The sequence below is a fragment of the Ambystoma mexicanum genome, chromosome 13 (assembly GCF_040938575.1).
Source record: "Ambystoma mexicanum isolate Mex_15411 chromosome 13, UKY_AmexF1_1, whole genome shotgun sequence".
Taxonomy (NCBI): Eukaryota; Metazoa; Chordata; class Amphibia; order Caudata; family Ambystomatidae; genus Ambystoma; species Ambystoma mexicanum.
This window is the reverse complement of record NC_090938.1, coordinates 83,441,821-83,461,033: the sequence shown is the minus strand read 5'-3', so window position 1 is coordinate 83,461,033 and position 19,213 is coordinate 83,441,821. Positions and strand designations below refer to the sequence as shown.

The 19,213-nt window shown below is 47.9% G+C and overlaps 1 protein-coding gene across 1 annotated transcript in view; it reads right to left on the bottom strand.

The window, feature by feature from the left end:
* WNT2B (Wnt family member 2B) overlaps nt 1-10,525 on the bottom strand; it is a 255,201-nt gene extending 244,676 nt beyond the window's left edge. The window contains exon 1 of the mRNA XM_069633324.1: nt 9,887-10,525. Within this exon, the coding sequence (XP_069489425.1) occupies nt 9,887-10,080 (194 nt within the window). The 5' untranslated portion in view covers nt 10,081-10,525. The remainder of the gene's footprint in view (nt 1-9,886) is intronic.
* Nucleotides 10,526-19,213: the final 8,688 nt, after the last annotated feature.

The window sequence follows — 19,213 nt, the reverse complement described above, 5'->3', positions numbered from 1 at the left end:
CTTCAACAGTACACTACCAGCTCCAGGCCACAGCTTCAACAGTACACTCACAAGGCCAGGCTGCGGCTTCAACAGTACACTCCCCCCACCAGGCTACGACTTCAGTAGTACACTCCCACTGCCAGGCTGCGACTTCAGCAGTACACTCCCACCGCCGGGCTGCGGCTTCAACAGTACACTCCCCCCACCAGGCAGCAGCTTCAACAGTACACTCCCACCACCAGGGCGTGGCTTCAACAGTACACTCCCAGCTGCAGGCCGCTGCATCAACAGTACACTCACACTGCCAGGCCACAGTGTCAGCCTTTATAAGCTATCTTCGCTGTTTTTTAATAACAGATGTTACTTATACCGAATTGGTGCTCATTTTACTGAACATCTACATATTCGTCGCGCCTCGAAACACTTGTGTATGGACACGTCATAAATGCCATATCATATCATATAACCTGGCATGCAGTAGTGGAGACAGATTTTGGTGCCGGGGTGGGGGGGACTGGAAAATAGGGCACCAGCGGGAGGTTTGGGGGTTCACTGGTCACCGAGGGGGGGTTTGGGGGGCTGCCCGCCCTGCTGGCCGCCCTGTCTCCTCTGGCCCGCCACTGCTGAGGTCATGGCAGGAAACCTCTTAATTGGCTTTCAGTCCCCCAGCCCTCCCCAGCATTCTCACTCTGTGTTTGTTACCCTACACACATTATTGCCACAGTTACCTGCATGCAAAGTGCCTTCAGGGTGCAAACATTCCAAAGCTTGTGATGCAGACAAACCACTGTACATGTTTGCAACCACTCCCTTCACACTCTTGTTTTGCAAAATGCTGCTGGAATAGCATCTTCAAATCATGTCCTCGAAATCCGGCCATTGTTAGCACAAGCCATTTCGCACCATCACACTGCATGATCTGACCCTGAAAGCCAAGACTGGCTCATTATTTTACACTTGGAATGGGACCAATTGAGATCCTGACAAATGCGTTGCACTGCCTTGAAGTCAAGTCAATTCCAAAGCCTAGGTGATAAAGTCACATGCTTGTAGTCAGTTTACTGACACAGGCATTTTGCGTGATAAAGTGCTAATTGTATCCGACATTTTGAAGTGCCTAAAAAGGTCTGAAACATACCTGGCATGCCAAACACGCAAATAGGCACCCTCGTGGGCCCTTTGGCCGTTGGGCTTTGCTCTAAATGGCTGGGTCGACCACTGAAGATGGAGAGTGGGCCTAGTCGCTCATTCACCCAACATAGCGCATAACCGGTCACGGGGAAGTCCTCCCGTCTCGCTCAGGGTGAACACGTTTGTCTTGGAAGCAAAACGACGCCGAGAAACACAGGTTCGATCCCCCGGTGTGCGCTTAGAAACCTCTGGATATTGAGCGTGTTATAAATAACCCATTAAAAAGTGACTTTTTTTTGCGAATTGGACCTTTAGTGTACACCAGCGCCACGCGGTAGTGATTTGGTCTTTCTTTGAAAAACAATACTTGTTTCATTTAGAAAGTTCAAAGGTCCAGTTAACATGCCAGGCCCACTGCACGGATTGACCCATGAGGGGCACCACATCACACTTTTACAAGGGCTCAGGGAAACGGTCTGGGAGTGAAGCATCAGAGGAGAAAAGTGAAGGGTCACTCTGGAGATGTTACAGGGTGGGGCCATAACCCTGACACAGGACGCACCAGACCATCCCTTTGAAGCTGCGGTGCTGGGGGCGGGGAGAGGGGTGCCATCTTGTTTGAAGCCCGGGTCACAAAGTTAAGCTCTTAATGGGAGAGGGGGGCTTCGATGAGGTTGTAAAAAGTGAATCTTTTAAAGAGGGAACGTGAGAAGCAGGCTTGACTTAATCCCACTTTGCTCAGCGACGCAAAGCAGAAAAATAGCGCCCGGTCTTAAAAATACCATTTGCTATTTGTGAATGGCTCTGGTGCCTGAGCCTGGGGTCTGCAGTCAGCGGTGCGCCTTTCTCCCTGGCGAACAGTAAACACTAAATAAAAAAAAAATGCAAAACATATTTGTAACTCTTGTTATCTCCACAATTCCCATCTGTGTTGCATAACCCATATTACATCATTTGTGATGGGTTTCATTTAGTAAATTAATAATGCCTCTTAAAATAGCTCATTGAAACCAGAAATCTGGCATAAAGCACTATGTGAAATATAATTCTATAATGGGTTCCCAGAGGCAGAGCGCCTAGAAATTGAGTAGTTCTGCGTGCTGTAATTAAGGTTTACACAAACAAGTGCAACGGAACGGTGCGCCAATTTCATGGAACGCCCTGCAAAGATCGTTTAATGGGTGCCACGTGACACGTAGAGCACCCCCAGCAAACCCCTCCCACCCACCCCGCTCCACTGAACGGCGCGCAGCGCTGTGGGGGACGCGCCCAGCGCACGTGGTTTGCTAGGCGACACGATGCTTTGCTTAGGGTCAAACATTTTGTCAAGTAAGTGAGCTGGGAATGGCAGTCATTACTCCTTATTGGAAGGCGATTTTAGGGCGAAGGGCGATGCGGCGGTGCTACTTTCGGGGAGTTCTGGGCTACTGCCAGGCTTCGCTTGGAGGCTGGTTAGCCTCCATCCACGTCACGTTGTTCTTCTGTTGGTTATTGCCACCAATTGCCGTTCTGACTGATTTCCCTACGTCCTTCGACAGCGAATAAAATGTCAACCCATCGCCTGTCTGTCTGACTGTCAGACGTCTTCCATCTGTCTAGCCTGTATCTATCCGTCGGACTGTCTCTGACTGTCGGCCAGTGTTTCATTTTATCTATATCTAAATGCCTCTATCTATCTATCTATCTATCTATCTATCTATCTATCTATCTATCTATCTATCTATCTATCTATCTATCTATCTATCTATCTATCTGTCTGTCTGTCTGTCTGTCTGTCTGTCTGTCTGTCTATCTATCTATCTGCCTGTTTGTTTCTATCTATCAGTCTATCTGCATGTATCTATATATCTAGCTATCTACCTGTATATGTGTACCTATCTGCCTGCATCTTTCTCTCTATCTCTCTCTCTCTCTTCGCCCTTCTAGCTCTCCATCTATCTGCCTGTATCGTTCTATCTGCCTGTATCTTTCTATATGCCTGTATCTTTCTATCTGCCTGTATCGTTCTATCTGCCCGTATCTTTCTATATGCATCTATCTTTCTATCTGCCTGTATCGTTCAATCTGCCTGTTTCTTTCTATCTGCCTGTATCTTTCTATCTGCCTGTATCTTTCTAATCTTTCTATCTGCCTCTATCTTTCTATCTGCCTGTATCGTTCAATCTGCCTGTATCTTTCTATCTGCCTGTATCGTTCTATCTGCCTGTATCGTTCTATCTGCCTCTATCTCTCTATCTGCCTGTATCTTTCTATCCCTGCATCCATCTTTTTTCTCGCACTATCGTTCACACTCTTTCTTTTTCTAGACATATTTCACAGCCATCTCTAGCTCTTCCTCCCTTCCCTCCTCGCGTCACCCCCATCTGTTCACCTTTCCATGCTTTGCGTGTCTTCGCTGCCACCACTACCCAAATGACTGTCGCAGAAAGTCGAAAGCCCGCTGCCAGGAGGCAGCGCCAAGGTGCCAGTTAAATACGGATGCCTGTGTTAACACATGTCTACCTACACCCTCCTGAGAACATGACTCTAAGCGGGCAGGGCTCGCACCACTCGAGCTGCCTGGCCGTTTCTGCTCCACCCATCAACGTGTCAAGTTGCGATGCTTGATTGCACCAAAGTTGTGTATTTAGAGGTGACGAACAGCACCCTCGCGCCCTTCTATCGCGACCCGAAATGGCGAAGCGTCAATGCGTCGCAATTCTTACTTGGAGGAATTGAGCTCTTGGGTGTTGTTTTTGCGATTATGGTCATGTATGCTTCGTATTAAAATGAAAAGCAAACTATATTCTCGGCCTCCAGTCGTTTTAGGCAGCAGGTAGCACCGTTACTCGTGCACATCATGCGTTTGTATTCGTGGAGATACATACTATATAGGCTGTTTATTGTATAGATGCACATGGAACATGTGTGTGACTTTAGTATGTGTGTTTAAAAAATATATAGGGTAAGCCGCCGAATGTGGATTGAAAAAAACGCACACGTGTTATTTTGGGATGTGAACCAAATTAAACATACACGCTCGCCGGCGAAAGCAGAGCCATAGGATTTGAGTAAAATGCATAACTCGAAAAACCCTGAGATGTGCACCTTGCAGTTTAGAAAGGGGTGGGCTACACGTGCAAATAATAATGCGAATGTTAACAATAATTACTAGAAATTAACTACAATAGTAATTAACACTAGATCGACATAGCGTACTTTGCAAACTGAATCGTCTCTAGGCGCTGTGAGCAACCGGCGTGATTGTCACTCATTTCAACGACCTTATGATGGTGAAAGGAGCGGGCTCTCCTCGATACGAAACTCTGAAGTGAAAACCCGTCCATTCTATTGACCAACCGGCATTAATATGCGGACGTTTTTCGGACACATGGGCACTCAGAATGGCATTCCAATAAATTGTCTCCTTAATGGCCCCGTATCCTTTGTCCCTAATTACTACCCCGCATTACTGGGCGGAGTCCAGGCCATGTAGTTCATTAACTTATGGTCCCGGGGTTAATGGACTCCGCATTTCATCGACGTGCATCTAAAATGCCCGGGCGCAGTGGCACCCGAGGAAACAGGTGCTCCCACGTCTGCGTTTTGAAGATACACGTCACAGCTCTTTAATATTCCAGGGTGGTGACGTGTGGAGCGCTTAAGGTGGGGAAGACCCGTGTAAAGGCGCGCAGCATGTTGCAATCTCTGTGCCGCGTAGAGAGCGAGGCCATGACGCCCCCCAAAAAACACAGATGTAGGTCCTTATCGTGTGTTTAATATGTGGCGGGGGGAGGGGTCAGCGCACCCCTGCGATGTAATGTAAGGGGGTCTTATTAAGTGGAACCCCATCCGTTGTGGTCGCGGGCTCGTAATGAGAAAGAGTGTTGGGGAGCGGCGGGGTTACATAATTCGCTTTAATACCGCAGTTTATTTTAGATGGTAGAATGGTTTAGTGATGGGTAGACTGGATGGGGGGATGGGTGAAAGGATGGCGCGGGTGGGTGGGGGGGTAGATATGGAAAGGTGACTTTCAAATGGAGAAAGCCAGGAAAGGAGGGAGAGAGGGGCCGCTGGACAGGTGGGGGTAGGAACGGCTGAAAGGACGGAACGGTGGATGGATGAATAGATAGTTGGAGGCGCAGAGAAGGAAGACGTGGATTGGCGGAGGAACGAGAGGGCGCTATAGAGGAAGACAGGGAGAGAAGGAAGGAGGAGAGATGGATGCTTGGGGAAGAAGGTGTTGGCGGATGGATGTTGGTGGACAGAGAGATGAATGGATGGATGATTGGTGAAGAACGGGTGCCTGGACAGGGGATAGAAGTGATGGGTGGTGGGAGAAAGGTTAAACGGAGGCAAGGAGAGAGGGGCAGCTGTGTGGAAGCGCGTGGTTAAGATGCCCGAACACGCTAGGGATAGATGGCAGGATAGAATTAGGTCGCTACATGGATGTAAAGATTGGTAGATGGACAGATAACTGGGTGCATAGATAGATTGGTAGACGGGTAGATAGTTAGCTAGATGTATAGACACATTGATATATGATAGCTTGCTAGATTGATAGATATAAAATGAAATGATTGCTAGCTATCTAGGAATAGATGAGTTCGATGTATGTAGATTTCTAGATGGCTAGCTAGATGTCTAGATTGATCGACTGATAGGTGATACCTAGCTAGATATTTCAATTGATTGAATGATGGATAGACACATATTGATAGATGGCTAGCTAGATGCATAGATAGATTGATCTATGGTATCTTGCAAGATTGATAGCTATAAAATGATTCCTAGCTAGATAGAAATAGACAGAATTAGATTGATAGATGGATGTATAGTTTGATAGATTGCTAGTTCGCTGTATATAGATTGTTAGATGGCTAGCTAGATGTACAGATAGATCGATTGATAGGGGAAATCTAGCTAGATGGTGACATGGATTGAATGAAGGATAAACATCCAGTGTTGACTTCATGGTCACATGTTTCAAATCCATGCAGGTCAATTCAAGCCTTCCCTGGTTGATAACATGACTACCATTGAGTTGGGTCATAATACCCCTGCACTATGTATAGCGCCAAGATAGCCCTGTGGGGGGGGGGGGGTGAATGTGTGCTCTACCGTTATGTTAGAGGTGGCGACATGGAATGATGGATGGAAGGGTGGACGATAAGTAAAGTAATGGATGTAGGAGGCAAAAAGGAAGATTTGGTGTTTGGTGGAAGGGGACGATGGAAGCAGAAAGGATAGGTCGGAGTGGGTGTAGGTGGAGAGAAGGCTGGCGGGTGGAGGCAGACAGCTTGATGGACAGGTGGTGGAATGCCAGGGCACGGGACACTACTTATGCTTTGAGTACAATCGTACCTGGCACCAACGGCACCCTTTAATTACTAACTCCAGCCCCAGTGCATTCATTCCTGGTCAGCACCTCAGGCCCTCTGCGCCACCTCTGGGGTCACCCTGGGTCTATTAGGGTGCCCCCAGAGGTGCACTGCACACATCCGCACAGCAATCTGGCACGCCCCTCCTCCCAGTACCCACACTGCTTCGCCAAAGCGCCTGGAGGCCACCCAAATGTCAGGAAGTGCACTACACATCCCAGTAACATGAATCACCCGAGGCCCTGAAGAAGAGCAGCCTCCACCCGGAAACGAAACATGCACGCAGACACAGTGCTGTCACTCTGCGAGCATTGTGCACCCTCAGTACCGCCGTCTTGTATTTTAAAGGTACCTGCACTATATTATCGTAAAAGCTTAGTACCTTGACATTTTGGACTTTAAATTGGGAATACCTTGCACGACTTGAATTTTAAAGTCTAGGTACCTGCGCACATTTAGGGGCGGCTATATCCAGAGAGTGAAAGAGTGTGCGCAGAGGAAAGAGGCAGCGAGAGAGACAGAGGGATTAAGAGACGGGGCGGCGAGCAAGAGAGCAAGAGAGGAGGAGAATACAGAAGAGAGGAAAAGGATAGCAAACGAGATGGAGGGAGAATGAGAAAAGGATGGGTGAGGCATGCAGAGATGAAATTAGGGATAGATGAGCATGGAGAGACGGTGAGCAGACACAGAGAACAGAAGAGTAAAATAGAGAGAAAGGGGTGAAGGGAAAGAGAACAAGAGAGAGAGAGAGAAGAGAGGACGCATGGAGCAAAAGCGTGACGAGATACAGAGAAGAGAGAGTGAGGAGTGAAGACAGAGAGAGCCTATGAGTGGCCTGAAACAGTCAACAGAAGAGAGAAAGAGAGAGGAAAGGGCAAAGAGCTAGAGAACAAGAGAGAGAGAGAAGAGAGGAAACATGGAGAAAGGGGCGAAGAGCTAGCGAACAAAAGAGAGGATGCTTGGAGAAATGGCGTGAAAACAGAGAAGAGAGGGAGCGAGAAAGAGAGTGAAGAGTGAAGACAGAGACAGCAAGGGAATGAAGAGTTTATAAAGAGCATGGGAGAGAAGAGAGAGGAAGCATGGAGCAAGGGCGTGACGAGATATTAAGAACGAGAAAGAAGAGAGAGTATGCATGGATCAAGGGCGTTCAGAGATACAGAGAAGAGAGGGGGCGGGAGAGAGTGAAGAGTGAAGACAGAGAGTGCCAGCCTGCAGCAAGGTCGTGAAGAGATTGAAAATGCGAGAGAAGAGAGAGGAAGCACGGAGCAAATGCATGGAGAGATATTGAGAACGAGAGAGAAGAGAGAGGACACATGGAGCAAGGGGTGAAGAGATATTGAGAACAAGAGAGAAGAGAGAGGACACATGGAGCAAGGGACGAAGAGATAATGAGAACAAGAGAGAGAAGAGAGGAAACATGTAGCAAGGGGTGAAGAGATAATGAGAACGAGAGAGAGAAGGTAGAGGACACACTGAGCAAGGGGTGAAGAGATAAAGAGACCAAGAGAGAGAAGAGAGAGGACACATGGAGCAAGGGGTGAAAAGATAAAGAGACCAAGAGATAGAAGAGAGAGGACACATGGAGCAAGGGGTGAAGAGATAAAGAGACCAAAAGAGAGAAGAGAGAGGACCCATGGAGCAAGGGGTGAAGAGATATTGAGAACGCGAGAGAGACGAGAGAGGGCACATGGAGCAAGGGGGGAAGAGATAAAGAGACCAAGAGAGAGAAGAGAGAGGACACATGGAGCATGGGGTGAAGAGATAAAGAGACCAAGAGAGAGAAGAGAGAGGACACATGGAGCAAGGGTTGAAGAGATAAAAAGACCAAGAGAGAGAAGAGAGAGGACACATGGAGCAAGGGGTGAAGAGATACAGAGACCAAGAGAGAGAAGAGAGAGGACACATGGAGCAAGGGGAGAAGAGATAAAGAGACCAAGAGAGAGAAGAGAGAGGACACATGGAGCAAGGGGTGAAGAGATAATGAGAACGCGAGAGAGACGAGAGAGGACACATGGAGCAAGGGGCGAAGAGATTAAGAGAACGCAAGAGAGACGAGAGAGGACACATGGAGCAAGGGGCGAAGAGATAAGAGAACACGAGTGAGAAGAGAGAGGACACATGGAGCAAGGGGCCAATAGATAAAGAGAACAAGAGAGAGAGAAGAGAGAGGACACATGGAGCAAGGGGTGAAGAGATAAAGAGTCCAAGAGAGAGAAGAGAGAGGACACATGGAGCAAGGGGTGAAGAGATGAAGAGAACGTGAGAGAGACGAGAGAGGACACATGGAGCAAGGAGCAAAGAGATAAGAGAACACGAGTGAGAAGAGAGAGGACACATGGAGCAAGGGGTGAATAGATAAGAAGAACAAGAGAGAGAGAAGAGAGAGGACACATGGAGCAAGGGGTGAAGAGATAAAGAGATCAAGAGAGAGAAGAGAGAGGACACATGGAGCAAGGGGAGAAGAGATAAAGATAACGCAAGAGAGAAGAGAGAGGACACATGGAGCAAGGGGTGAAGAGATAAAGAGACCAAGAGAGAGAAGAGAGAGGACACATTGAGCAAGGGATGAAGAGATAAAGAGAACGAGAGAGAGACGAGAGAGGACACATGGAGCAAGGGGCGAAGAGATAAGAGAACACGAGTGAGAAGAGAGAGGACAAATGCAGCAAGGGAGTGAAGACATAACGAGAGAGAGAGGAGAGAGGGTGCATGGGGCAAGGGCGTGAAGAGATATTGAGAACGAGAGAGAGAAGAGGGAGGATGCATGGGCCAAGGGCTTGAGGGATATTGGGGAGAAAGAGTGAAGAGTGAAGATACAGAGAGCAAGAGAGTGCAGAGTTTACAGAGAACAAGAAAGAGAGAGGGGGCAAGAGAGAGTACGAATGGAGTAAGGATATGAAGAGACAGACAAGAGAGGGGTCGAGGAGGGAGAGTGCAGACACAGAGAGCAAGGGAGTGAAGCATGTACAGAGAGAGGGAGAGAGACAGGGAGAGAGAGAGAGAGAGAGAGAGAGACGGAGCAGGCAGGACGGACGGTAGCTCGGGTCAGGTGCGGAGACACTTCTCACGTCCTTCCCTAATAAACGCCCTTGCAGATAATGAACGCTATGGACACATGGTGCCTGGAGGAAAGGGCCCCCAAGACGCGGCCGCGGCGCTAGAATTGATCAAAGAGCATCTTCCATGGGCGCGTTGGGCACGTGGAGTACCTGACCCTTGAAGCGAGCCCACTCTCGGGGCAGAGTGGCTAACAAGCCCGAAGAGGCGTGAAGAACGCGTGTACTATATAGGTCCCTTCAAGTGTGACAGAGGGAGTCCGTGTGCAGAATGCGCGACTGTCTGGATTTGCCCCACGCCCCCCTCACCCCCTTCTGAAGTCAGAGCTGGCCAGGGTAAAACTCAGGGGCACTTACCACCAGGAGGAGTCCGCTCGGGGCGTCAGCGTGAGCAGGATGAAGATGAAGGCGAAGCAGAGCCTCGGGCTGGCATTGGCGCCCTCCGAGGATGCCCCTGTCCGGCTGTGGTGCATTAATGCTGCGCCCCCGGGGGCAAGGGTAGAATGCGTGGTAACCCTCCGACACTCGCCAGGGACGATTGCCCTGAGCATACTATCTCCCCCCAAAAGCCACTTTCCAAAAGTAAGAAGCGGGAGAAAAAAAATCCAGTCTCCTCTGTAGGGGCGTCCGCGGACTCCGGACAGCTTCACGCAAGCAACTCACAGCTCAGCAGCTCGTATGTGAATTCCGCCTTTCCTGGCGTGTTCAATTGCGCCGGGGTTCGGGTGCCTCCTCTTCATTTTTCATAACTTTTTTTGGTTTAATTAGTACAGCTATAATCCAGTGCCCTTTGGATGCGGTTCATGGCTTCTAGGCGCATGCAGGCTTTTCATCTGCGAACAAATGACGCTTCTCTCCTTTGCATTGCAACAAGAACAATACATTAAAACAGTGAAACGCGGCCGTGGTCCGATTGAGAAAAGGGGGAGAGTGTGAGAAAACACCCCTGCGCTGATTCCGAGCCGGTCCACTCGCTGGAGATGACACACGGGCTCTGTTAGACTGTGTGTTGAGGGGCGGTAAGTGCCCCGGTCGTTGACAGGTCGTTCCCCCCTTGGTTCCTCTCTCTCATTGGACAGGCTGCTAGGATGCAGTAGACTTTGGGGGGGGGGGGTCCTGGGATGCCTGGCTCCTCCACAGTAGAACCCTCCCCAGTGAGTAAGGGGCGGGTGGGAGACAGGGTTGGGGAGCGGGGTGTCACCTCTGAAGGGGCCACTGCACCACTCACCACCACCACCTGCTGCTGTGAAAGAGGCACACAGCGGAGGAGAGGGGGTGGGGGGGGGACCACGTCTGGTCAGTTTCACAGGAGTCATGTCTGGCTGCCGGGTCCTAGCGCCCACGGATTCCACTTCATTCCCAGACTAGGAGGAAATAGCGATTGCATGATATCTTATATTAAGAGTGTCGGGAGATTGGGATACGTACCTGGCAGCCGTACCCAGATATTATCACCCAGCGGTATATTGGGGTTAACAGACATGTTCCCAGGATCACAGGGAGGCACGAGGAAGTGTTGAGCATATGTTCATACAGAAGTAGATGGTAATCAAATTCCTTTGCACACTATCACACAGCGGCGCATGGAGGTACACGTGATTTGTCTAGAATCCCACAGTCGTGCATGAGTGTTACAGTGACGTGCACACTGCCGCGGGGGTACTATGGATGTGTACACTATCACACAGAAGCAAAGAGAGGACATAGTGATGTGTATTGAATTACATCTGCACATGGAAAGAAAAGTGGTGTGTACACCATTACCCGGAGGCAAATGCAGATGAAGCGATCTGCACAGTATCAGAAAGGGACATGTGATCTCCCTAGGAAATTACAGACGCATGGAGGTCAAAGTGAAACGCAGACCATCAGACCGAGGCAGGTGGAGATACACGTGTTTTCTAAAGCTTCACACAGATACACTTTGAAGTAATAGTGTTTGGTTCAGTGTCTCACAGTGGGACATGGCAGTAAACGTAATTACTACAGTACCACACAGAGGCACTCCTAGATACACGTACTTTGTTCAATATCCTACAGTGGTACCTGGATTTAATAGTCATTTGTATAGTGTCAGAGAGTAACACAGAGAGACAAACGTAATTTGCCCAGGATCACACATAGACACAAACACATAAATGCAAGCTGCACAAGGTTACACAGTGGGATACGGACATACACGTTATGTGCACACGATCACACAGAAACAGAGTGATTTGCACAGAATCACTTTCAGACACATCAACATAAACAATGTTTTAGTGGGATCACGCAGCGGCACACAATATACACACGATTTGCACTGCATCATAAAGCGATGCAACGAGTTAAAAGCGACATGTACAGGCGCACACAAAGGTCCGAGCAAATAACAGTTATTTTAACCTGGTAACACATACCCATTAAGATAAAAGTGATTTCTACAGTTTCACATAGAGGCACAAGGACACACACGTGATTTGCTGCGGGTTATTTAGAGGCAGAAGTAGAAATAGCGACAAGCACACAATCATAAAGAGACATAAGAGATCTACGTACTTTGCACATTATCACACAGGCCCACAGAGGTAATAGTTATTTGTATAGTGAACTGTTGGCCCATCGATTTTCAAGTTATTTGTACAATATCACAAGAGTGGCACTCAGTGTAAAATGTGATTTGAACAGTATCACACAGACAGGTGGATGCAATAATTATTTGCAGAGTATCACATGGTGCCACAGGGAGCTTCACATCAATTCTTCAGGGTCACACAGAGGCACGCGGGATACATATGATTTGCACAGAATCATACAGAGGCACAAGGAGAACTTGCACTGGATCACACAGAGGCACACGAAAATACCAGCGATTGCACAGGATCACACAGCGACATCAAGATGACATTGATTTGCCCAGGATCACTCAGAAGCATAACCAGATAAACGTTGTTACACAGGATCACACGTAGGCCCGTGGGATAAAAGTGACTTGCAGACGATCACACAGAAGGACATGGAGATTATAGTTATTCATAGAGAGTTATGTTAGTTGATGAAGTGAGACACAAAGGAAGCCATGATTAGAAGTCGGGGCTCTTGGCTCCAGCACAGACAACTTAAATCTTTGCTCAGCACCTCATTTCAGATAAGCAACACGTGTGGTTTTATTATAAAATAAATTAAAACTGTGTTTTGTGAACCATGTATCCTGTCACAAGACATATACCTAAGTTTCCCGAAGACCCCAAACCCTCCCAAATATAAGATTGGTGCTGGCTTTCATTCATACTTGAAGTCACTTGCTTTCAGGAGGCAAGGTTCATGATGGATTGGGCTAATTATAAGCTAGCTTGCCTCTGGTCACTCGTGTGAATCTAGGAAGTGAATGTTGCTTCCTCACAGTGTGCATTAAACCCACCCAAGTGGTCGAGGAACACATTTGAACTGCTGATCCTTCCGTCCTTGGCCTCTTAGCTGAGGCTGACGAAAAAAGCTGACGTTTTGTGTCAATAGGGAAGAGCATGTCAAGTTAACACAACAATATACTAATGACACCCTGTTTTGGCGGCTAAAATGTCTGTATTTTGGAAACCTGTGGGCATTGTATTGATGTAATTAACCACATTGTCGCCAAACCAGAAAATAACATAAGTTTCGCATTTCTAGACAGCCTCTTACATCTGAATTACCATTTTTTTTATTAATAAAAAAACCTTCAAGGAATAAAGTGAAAACAAGTATGGACATGTTGCTAGCATTAGAGCGCACTGGGGGGAGGGGCATAGCTCAGACCAGACATGAGCCAGGAAACGTGTGCCAGAGAGCCCAGACACCACAGAAACTTAGAGGATGAATACATTACCTGGACATTTTAGGTGGTGAGCATTTCAAGTAAAACACATATTTCCACCTGCGACTCTATTCTGCACGCGAACAATTCCTGGATCATGGCAAAGTCAACAACCCCTGACTGAATAGATGATCATATAATACTTGAAATACATCGTAATCCACATTTAGCACTTTAGACAATGGGCCTCATTATGACCCTGGCACTAAGGTGTTAACGGCACCGTAAAAGGCTGCAGCGTCGTTAACCCCTTAGCGCCTAATTACGAGGTCCCTTTGCGGCTCCTGACCTTAACGGCTGGCCTGGACCAGCCGTTAAAGTAGGGACCCGTAAAGCGACCTTGAAGGTAATTACGGTACCGCAATGGGAATGGGGAAGGGCCAATGGTGCATGGGGAATTACCGCCCCACCAACCTTGGAATGGGGTAGTAATTCCGCGTTGCACCATGGCGGACTCGTTACAATACCGGCAGCAACCACGGTGCCAATAGCGCCATTGGTTACCGCCGGTGTTGTAATGAAGGCCAATGCATTTAGAGGTTTGAATTACCGGAATACCCGGCGGACTGCATGTGTTTTGCTCTCATTAAAGCGCGCTGGAGTACAGCTTATCCCAATTAAGAGCAAGGCACCGTTGCAGAAGCAAAGAATGACCATTTGTCTCGGGAGGATAGCTCATGGGCAACGGGCTCGCCTTGGAAGCAAGACGACATGAGCACCACGGGTTCAATTCCCGGGTCTGTGCTTAGAAACCTCTGGGTATTAAGCTCGTTATAAATAACTTATCATATCATATAGCTTAATAAGATAATACAGAAAAGCCTGAGACCAGCTCTTGGAGGCGAGATATACGCTTGCCTCTGTTGGGTGCCCACTTGAATAGCAAGAGCCGCCTGCTGAAGCTTCTGTTTTGGGCACTCAGTGTGGGATCGGGCCGTCATTGCCCAAGCCCGCCCCTTCGAACATGTGTGTGACCAAATGACTACTGCTCTGCAGTGGTCGACGTGAGAGGAACGGTCGGGAGTGCAGTTCCACTACTTTTATTTTTGACTGTTAACAGTTCCACTACTGTTTGCAACTGCTTTCACCATTCCAGAACTGCTCTTTGTGAAGTTAAAGGGAAAGTTTGCTTTGAAATGTTACTGTCCCAATCGATCTGGGATGTTTTTTAAGCATACTGTAATCAATCTTAAAAAAGTTTCCTTTGCATCTTCCCTTAGTTTTCCTCACATATACACATGTAAAAACAACGTGTTGGGCGCCACCGTCTTGTGCTAGTCTTAGCGTTGATACATTGCCCAAGTTCAAGTGCCCTTGTGGCACTAAATCATATCACCCGCCCCTCAAGCTGACATCACTGGACGCTTACGCCCTTTTGCCCTTTTTGACAATGCCAATGCACGTCTCGTGTCAACGTCCACTGTGCGCAAGCTAGTGACGTATCTCCATTGAAAGTCAAAGACGCCTTATTCCTCCAAGTATAAACAAACCCTTTTCGATCACACAACAGTGGAGTTTTTTTCCTTCGGGTCAGTGCATTTTGTTTCGATCCTCCGTGACTTGTTTCTGCTCTGTTCAGCTATTTTTCCAGTTCAACGCCCTGTGAACAGGTACTTAGAGTGTTTGAACTGATTAAACACAGTAGTTGCTATTATTTAAAAATGTCTTTAATACAAAAATCTTTACCAAACCAGATTTAAATTCTACTTTTACAAGGCTTCATTTTTTACATGTGTGCATGCGAAATGTTATAGTTTGTGCCTATTGTTGATATCTTTGCACTATGTGGTTTTGTAACATGGCAGTGTGTTCTCTTCTCCTTTTTTAATAGTAGTAACTATATAAAAAAACACATTCCTCTTTTTCTGACTGTTGATTTTGTACTTCTTTAATTTTCAGGAACTATGGCAACAATACAGCCCTACCAGTACGAGTCCGAATATTCAGAGAAGGAATTAATTGAAAGAGAAAGAGAAAGAAGAGGAAACGATGATGAATCGGATTAGAGGCGTGATGATGAATCACCGGAGCATGAACCCAGTCGCATGGAAGACGTTTCCACCTGCTGTAGCGGCGATCGTTGCGAGGTTATGCCAACCAAGATGGAGAACTGCTGCTGCCAAGAAAACCCTGGATGCTTGGCCTACATATCAGAAGAAGACACACCACCGCTTTGCGGTACCAAGCTGCATGACGCCCGGCCCGCCTGCCTCACATGATCCGTGTTGTGTATAATGATGATCCTTATTCATGAACTTCGAGCAGCAGTTCGCCCTCGTAATCCAAGTAACGAGTAAGTTCACTCTAGATCTGATGTATGTTTGACAACTGAGACAACTAACTTTTGATGTTGTTCTGCTACATCATTTTGATTTCCATCGATCAAGAACAAATGTTTTGTATCTGTAAATTGAATACATTTCTCGTACTACTGTAAAGGCAGATTATTCATCACTAGATTTAACGTCCGAACAATTATGTTTCATGCACTTTGAACTTTGAAACAATATTGCCCGAGGTCCCAAACTGTTCTAGCTCGAATGGGCGTTCACATTTGTACTTTATCAATACTTCAAATACCAATGACTTTATTCTGAAAGCTACTTTTTTAAGGGTAACAATGCCATCGAATGTATGTGCGCATTTCAGAATAAAGAAACACAGTCATCTGGTTCATTCATGTGAAATATTTCTGTTTCTCTGTCATAGGTGGGACAGGCTTGTGGCCTATCGTGAATTTACATGGTGGATTCATGGACGGCTTGAATTCTGCGTTCGACGAGTAATACCTGCCTGTGCCGTTCGAGCCATTCATGCGAAATTCCCCGTGAAGATGGACAGTCCAGGGGATTTTTACACACAGAACCGCAACCGCATCAATGCAATTTGTAGTTGGTTTGTGCTATCAACATTAATGAAGTAAATAAAAAAAAAGTTAATATGAATAGTTGTTTCAATTCTTTAGTAAGTCAACAACACGTCCAACATTCTAGGAGGTTCATAAATTGTCCCGGGAGGATAGCTCAGCGGCAGCGTGCGCGTCTTGGAAGCAAGACGACACGAAGCAGCAACAGGTTCGATCCCCGGGTCCGCGCTTAGAAACCTCCGGGTGTTTAAGCGCGTTATAAATACGTAACTAAAACAAAAAAACACAATTACACAACTAACAAAAACAAACAATTCCTGTAACAGCGCCTCGATGCCTGCGGGCTGTGTGAGCGCTTTATAAATGTAAATAAATAAATAAATAAATAAATGATGTTTGGTGGACTTTTGCCCTTGCCTCATCTTGCCCCTGCAGCCCTGTGTGCTCCCCTCCATCCCTTCCTCCTCCCACCTCCGAGCACTCCCTCCTCCCCTGATAGGCCAGCCGCTCCATCTGCTTGCCTCGGTGTTGCTGCACCAGCCCCTGAGCACCACTTTAGTTTGATCCAATTGTTCCATTGCATGGAAGCCGGCGTGAGGTGAGCCAGACCATCTCTGGGCACTTGTGTGTTTGGCTCAAAGACTAGGCCCCCAGGCCCCCGAAGCGTCCCTGTCCCACACTGTACCCTCTTCCTGGTCTCTCTTCCCCTCCCGCCTCCTGACCAGCCCATCCCCGCTCTGATTGGGCCTCGAGGCCTTCATCACTAGTCCTCCCAGGGCAACCCTCTGCCCGTGCAGCCCTGTGGCTAAGAGCCCCAAGGCCAAGGGCGCCTCCAGGAAGTGTCAGCAAGTGTCCGCAGGGGAAGCCAGTAGCCAGCATCTACAAGGACCAGTAAGGTAGGGGGCTTCGGTTTGGCGAGAGGTACAGCGCTACCCTAGAAACCCGACCACTTGGCAAAACCAATGTTTAACAATGTGTTCAGTCCCCTAACCCAAATTGCATTGCGTGATCTCCAAATTGCATTGATAGGCCTCTCTGCCACTAAACTGGTGTCTCAAAGTTAGCAGGGCCTCTGGGCCCAAATTGCACTGTGTGATCTCCAAACTGCATTGATAGGCCTCTCTCCCACTATACAGGTCTCTCAAACGTAGCAGGGCCTCTGTGCCCAAATTCCATTGTGTGATCTCCAAACTGCATTGATAGCAGGGCCTCTGTGCCCAAACTGCATTGTGTGATCCCAAACTGCATTGATAGGCCTCTCTCCCACTATACAGGTGTCTCAAACTTAGCAGGGCCTCTGTGCCCACATTCCATTGTGTGATCTCCAAACTACATTGCTAGCAGGGCCTCTGTGCCCAAATTGCACTGTGTGATCTCCAAACTACATTGATAGCAGGGCTTCTATGCCCAAACTGCATTGTGTGATCCCCAAACTGCATTGATAGGCCTCTCTCCCACTATACAGGTGTCTCAAACGTAGCAGGGCCTCTGTGCCCAAAATGCATTGTGTGATCCCAAACTGCATTGATAGCAGGGCCTCTGTGCCCAAATTACACTGGGTGATCTCCAAACTGCATTGATAGCAGGGCCTCTGTGCCCAAACTGCATTGTGTGATCCCCAAACTGCATTGATAGCAGGGCCTCTGTGCCCAAATTGCATTGTGTGATCCCCAAACTGCATTGATAGCAGGGCCTATGTGCCCAAATTGCATTGTGTGATCTCCAAACTGAATTGATAGGCCTCTCTCCCACTATACAGGTGTCTCAAACTTAGCAGGGCCTCTGTGCCCAAATTTGCATTGTGTGATCCCCAAACCGCATTGATAGCAGGGCCTCTGTGCCCAAACTGCATTGGGTGATCCCCAAACTGCATTGATAGCAGGGCCTCTGTGCCCAAATTGCATTGTGTGATCTCCAAACTGCATTGATAGGCCTCTCTCCCACTATACTGCTGTCTCAAACTTAGCAGGGCCTCTGTGCCCATTTGCATTGTCTGTTCTCCAAACTGCATTGATAGCAGGGCCTCTTGCCCAAATTGCATTGTGTGATCTCCAAACTGCATGGATAGGCCTCTCTCCCACTATACAGCTGTCTCAAACTTAGCAGGGCCTCTGTGCCCAAATTACACTGTGTGATCCCCAAACTGCATTGATAGGCCTCTCTCCCACCATACAGGTATCTCAAATTTAGTTCACTCTCAAATCTAGCTCACTTGCAAATTTAGCTAACTCTCAAGTGAGACAGAAGCCACCAGTGAATTACGGCGGTGGGTCATTCTGACTAGGGCCTCTCGCATCACAAGGCGAAAGTCCAAGCTGCCCTCGTCCAAGCCACCCTCCAACCAGCAGATACCCTTGCCAACCCACACAGCCTACTCACCACAGTGAACCGCGCTCAGGGAGACGGACAGTAAAGAGAGCCACCGATAACACCCAACTTAATAACCCTTACCACCCCTCTTCCCCTAGGACAGCGACTGCGCGAGTCGCCAACTCCAGCCGGAACACCACCGACAGACGGAGCCCATACTAGTAGCGGACACCCCCTCACCCGCCACTACACCACAAGACAACAAAACCAAAGCAGGACCAACTAGACGTCACCAAAGACTAAACAACTCTCAATCTTACAATGCTGCGCAAACGACCCATCCCAAGGAAACGACGAAGAGATGAAAGAACAAACACTCCAGAACAGCAACTTAAAACAACAACCATAGACTGGACCCCCACAGACAGGAACACAAACCGAAGCAACTCTGAGAGAAGAGATAAATCCCTCTACCTAACTCCATACCTCGCAGACAACTGGCCACCACGGCAATCCAACCCACCATTAGAAGCAGCAACATCAAACAACCTAATGCAAGCAAGTAGAAGAAGGATGAACAACACAAACAACAGACGACCGACGCAATAACCCCCTACATCACCAAAGCAAGAAGAACATCCGATCAACAACCACAACTCCCGGAAGACGAACCCGA